Source organism: Morone saxatilis, unplaced genomic scaffold (genome assembly GCF_004916995.1).
Source record: "Morone saxatilis isolate NCDOM2014 unplaced genomic scaffold, NCSU_SB_2.0 Contig19, whole genome shotgun sequence".
In the NCBI taxonomy this organism is placed as follows: domain Eukaryota; kingdom Metazoa; phylum Chordata; class Actinopteri; family Moronidae; genus Morone; species Morone saxatilis.
The window spans coordinates 18,672,341-18,677,395 of NW_023339751.1; the positions used below are offsets into that span (position 1 = coordinate 18,672,341).

The 5,055-nt window shown below is 43.0% G+C and overlaps 1 protein-coding gene across 1 annotated transcript in view; it reads left to right on the forward strand.

Moving 5' to 3' along the window:
• Positions 1 to 5,055, forward strand: part of wdpcp (WD repeat containing planar cell polarity effector) — a 76,996-nt gene that overhangs the window by 36,330 nt on the left and 35,611 nt on the right. Inside the window, exons 10-11 of the mRNA XM_035663187.1 lie at positions 1,635 to 1,771; positions 3,924 to 4,115. Coding sequence (XP_035519080.1) covers positions 1,635 to 1,771; positions 3,924 to 4,115 — 329 coding nt within the window. The remainder of the gene's footprint in view (positions 1 to 1,634; positions 1,772 to 3,923; positions 4,116 to 5,055) is intronic.

Consider the following 5,055-nt stretch of genomic DNA (forward strand, 5'->3'; position numbering starts at 1 on the left):
TGCGTGTGTGTGTTTGTGTGTGTCTGGGGGTGGTGTCCGAGTGGGTCATGAAGGTCTGGCCCTTAATGCCAAATCAGCCACCTGGTCCCAGATTGGGCCGCAGCCTGGTTTCATATCCCCTCCTTCATTTGGGAATGAATGGGATTAAACCTAATCCCGTTTATAGACACCCATAGAGATCAATACTAAACTGCATTTAACTTGATTTGTCTGTAATCTATTACAAAGACGCTTACTACTGCATTAAATGTTGTTGTGGAAAGCCAAGGCATCATTAATGGTTGTATTTTGTAATGGTTTAAGCCTTGAACCAGTTTTTATTACAAATGCTTTATAATCCAACTTCAACATAAGGACAGACTGACTCAATTGACCTGATTTAAGATGATAGTTTTTCTATATTTTCAAGCAATGTTTCACTTCCCATGTGAATATTTGCATATTAATTTGAAATTTTCACACAACAGGATGATTTGAAGTGTAATCATACCAATACCCGTACGTTTATAAATACACACATACCATGGTTAATTGGCGGTTAGATTTCTAAATCACGGGGTGCAGCCTTACCCGTTCAACTCAAAGCAGGATATCTGAGAGACATGTGTAACAACCCCCCCTCCTTTCCATTTAATTGGTTTCATAAACAGATTAATTTGAAGGAGAGGGGGGCTTAATTGCTAATCAGCGTTTCCATGCAGCTCCTGAAGAGTTGAACAGGATCAAGTGTGTTCTACCACAAAAAGGCCTCAGAGCCTGCAGTACACTGACAGGGGAAGGGAGAAGAGAACAGGGGAGGGAAGAGATACAAAGAATACAGGAAGCAGTGGAAAGGAAGCGATGGAGAGAGAAAATTAGTGAAGTAAAGGAAATGGTAGGAAAGGAAGAGAAAATGAGAGGCAGATGGATAAAGAAACTTCTGTCTTCCACACTCAAACTAAAGTACACAGCAGGACAGGGATAATCATAAACGTTACTGCAGTATAATGAAGTAAGAGCATTTGGAAAACATCATAATCAAAACATAATTGTGCAGAAATGTTTCAGAAAATAGTTTGTTGATTTTTCCCAGGCATCAGGAAAGCAACATATAGATTCACAAACTCTCAAGTGTAATGTAGCAGAGGGAGTGAGTAAAACTTAAGGTCCAGTGTGTAACATTTAGGAGGATCTATTGGCAGAAATGGTATATAATATCCAAAAGTATGTTTTCATTTCTGTATAATTACCTGAAAATAAGAATTGTTTTAATAAGAATTTTTTTAGGAGTCATTTTTAAAACTGGGATGACTATTTAAAATTGCTTGTTAAAAACTACAAAACCTTTTATTATATAACTAAAAACGACTATAATAACCAACTAGTTATAAACTTCATCCATCCCTCTTGTAATAATCTGAGATTGTGAATCCAGAATGTGTCTAGGTGTCCTAAGGAAGTTAATGTCATCCTCACCCTTGGTGTGTTATGTCTCCCCTTTTTGTTGGAGCTCCTGTGCTCTTGTTCTCCTGGAGGTTAAAAGGCCTTCAGAATATAGAAATGCATCAGATAACATGTGAATCATTATTGTTCTTTATTAATAACACATTTCAGTCACATTGTCCAGGTGTCCTAATTTGTAATGTCATTCCCAGCGGTGCTGAGTGATAGGATGATTCTGCTCTCCTTCCTGGAGCAAAGTCAAGTGGCCGCAGTCTATCTCAACCAAAAGAACCAGGACTCACCCGAGACTGGCAGACGAACAGACAAACTCTCACCCTCTGATATCAAGGTATAGTAGAACGCATTGGTGGAGTGTGCGTGAGTAATGTGTCTAGCATTTAGGTCAGTGTTTGTAAGAGAGACAAGTAACCAGGTAGCTACCCACTATCACAATCTACCCCTAGGTACCATTGTATCCTGTCCATTTGGCTTGATACAACTTATAAATAATTGTTTGTCCAGTTCCTGTTTTTATTTTTGTGCACAGCAGGTACACAACGTGCGAGTATGTTCAATGTAATCGCCATGGGAATCCGGTCCTTTGGTTCAAGTCGCCTCTAACTCTCTACATCTTTCCTGCTTTTGTCTATTAATCTCTCATAAAGGTGTGTATTGAGAGGCAGTCTGATCTGGAGGTGTTTTCGTAGGTGTTAGTAACAGGTCTGATTATGTGCCATCCCGTTCTTCCCTCCCCCAAAACAAAACTACACTGTGTCCTCCTTCACTAGCTGGCTAACCGCTAACCCTGGCATTATCACATTACTGCCAGGCCCTTTTGTCAAGGTGTGTGTGGGTGTGTGTGCGCGTGCATGTTGGTGTGTATAAAAGCAATCGTTCCTGCTGTGCGTCTGTCTCCAGAAGCAGAGTCCTGATAAGACACCCCCTCACCACCACCACCCCATATTGTACACCCCACACCACCCTCAATGCATGTGCATGCAACCTGCAACATACACACGTGTGCACACGCACGCCCAACGACCCATCCCCCACAACAAACACACATGCACAACCACATACACATCGCCCTGGTCCAGTGGGCTAAGCTGGAGAAGGGAGAGTGGGGGGTGTTGAGGGGGGGCCTAAACTAATCCGGCCCACAGAAAGTGGTTTTTGATTATTGCTGACCAGCAAACGCCAGCAGAAAAAAAGACTAGAAGAGGGAAGAGATGGGTAGGGAGGATGGAGGGATGGAGGGGGCATGCGAGGGGGAGAGATAGAGTGTGTTATTAACCCCAGTGATTTCAGTTTTTTTTTTTCTTCTTTTCCATTTCTAATCTGTCAGTGATCTCCCGTTCAGCTGTTTGGGGCAACTCTTTGTTCCCTTTATCATCAGATGTACTTCCATCACTTTAATTTGCCTCTGTATTTTGTGTCCAAAGCAAATATCCCCCCCAAGGGGGCAAGAGGGGCAGACATGGACCACTGAACATAAAATCTGCTCTACTCGTACAGTATAGCTTGTCGATTTACTCATTTCTACATGTTTCTCTGCTTTTACGCAATTTTTGTACTGTGGAGTGTTTTGGATTTTTTAAAAATAGACTAAAGAAATGTTCCTGTATTCCTAATTGTACAACCTGCACTTCTGTCAGGTCCCAGTCACTCCTCTGTACTGTGACAGAGGTCATGGACATGTGTGGTTGTGTGTGTGGTGCTAATATGTGTGTATTAGTTGATTCTGGTAGCTAGTTCATTGTGTTAGTGAGTGTGACTGGAGATACAGAGTGTATGAAAGGCCTGTATGATTATGGGGCTCTGTGTTTGTTTGTGTGTGTGTGTGTGTGTAAGTGTGTGTGTTAAGAAGCTTTTAAGCTGTGGTGTACATTGAAAGGCAGGGTCACTGTGTAAGACCTGCAATTCCACCTGCTTTAAAAGTGCTTCTGGATAGAGCACTGTTTCTTTAATGGTGTCTGTGTGTCTATGAAAGAGTGTGTTTACATACATATATAGTGCCTCTACATGCATGTACATGTGTATTTGTGTGCATACATGCATGCATTCGTGTGTGTGTGTGTCTGTGTGAGTGTGTGTGCCCCTCCGCCCCAAGCGCCACGAGAGCTCATTACTGTGCGTCTCTTTGTTGTGGCCCGTAGAGCGTAGCGGACCTTCCCAAAAATATGCACATCACTAAAACAACAAGCCCGACAGAACAAAACACACACACACCATTAATAATGGAAGATAAAAAACAACCTTAGACATCAACAAAAACAGGGTGGGGGAAGGACAGGAGAGTGATATTTGGGGATACAGATGTGGAAGTTTCAGAGCCCTCAGGTGTTGACATAGACCATATACGTGAATTCAAATGGGTGGGTCTGATAACTTCCCCGTTTTACTTCTGTGGGTGTCACTAGCCAGTGTCCATCTTTCACTCTCTCTCTTCATTTTGAGTCCCTTTTCTAGCATACTCGGCATGTATGTGTTTCTCTGTCCAGGTGGTGTGTGTGGACATGAGTGGGCGGGGTCGTAGGATCCACAGACGTGTGGGTCTCAACCGTCTCCAGGACGTGGCGCTCTGCTGGTGGAACCTGGACGAGGCCGGTGAGGAGCTGTGGCCCTGGACTCCCATAAACACGCACAGGAACAACCTGGTGCTGCTCAGATGCTCACCTACTGAAGGCCTCAAGGTACACACACACACACACACACACACAACAAATCAGTTGGTAAATGACAACCATCAATCACCAGAGTAATATTCACTAATGCATTGTTGCTGCTGATTTTAAAGGCAGATTAAGCTATTATTGACTTTCACAGTACACAAAGAAAGTACTGTATGCACCAGTAAATTTTGTGTTTCTAAAAAAGAACAGGGGAAAAGTTGTGAAGTGCAAACAATGTGCTTTTCACATTGTCAGGCAATTTAATTAACTGTGTGTACCCATGGGGCCCAGATTGGAACCACGGACCAATCCATTACCTGTGCAAGCATACTGGAGCGGTCGATGGAGTTTGCCCATCCAGCCTAAGTGTGTTTTGTTGTCAAGGAGAAAGACCTTTTTCTGTGTGGTTATTGTGGGAATATCAGTTTGCAGGGCCGTTGCAACCAGCTTTGGGGTTCTTCTACTACTACTAAGTGAATCTTGTGTCAATGTTCCTGGCTCAAGCATGTTTTTGAGGAATGTTGGCTTGTCACAGATTCTCTCCCCATGAACTAGGAGTGTACTGTTTGACCTCAGGATCACTTCCCTTTGTTTGGGGGAGAGTTGCTGCCCCAAAGGAAGGAATTCGCTGTTGTTCACAAGGGATTCACAAGACAGAACGTGAAATCACCAGGTGGACTGGTTCTACGTTAGCAGTGATTTGGGTATTTTACCAAGCTGTTGTAGTGCGCAGGAAGCTGAGGCTGAAAGTAAAGCTCTAAATTTACCAGTTGATCTACAATATATTTGCACATTCAGATGGAGCTCGGACTAGAACTACTGTATTGCTTCTTCACATTGGAAGTCATGGGATTAGGCTCTTAAACACCTATTATGGATGTATTTCTGGCACTTCTAGCTCGAAGGAAATCCCAGACCCTGTAATGCTTACATATCTGGCCTGGGAACACCTTGAGATCTC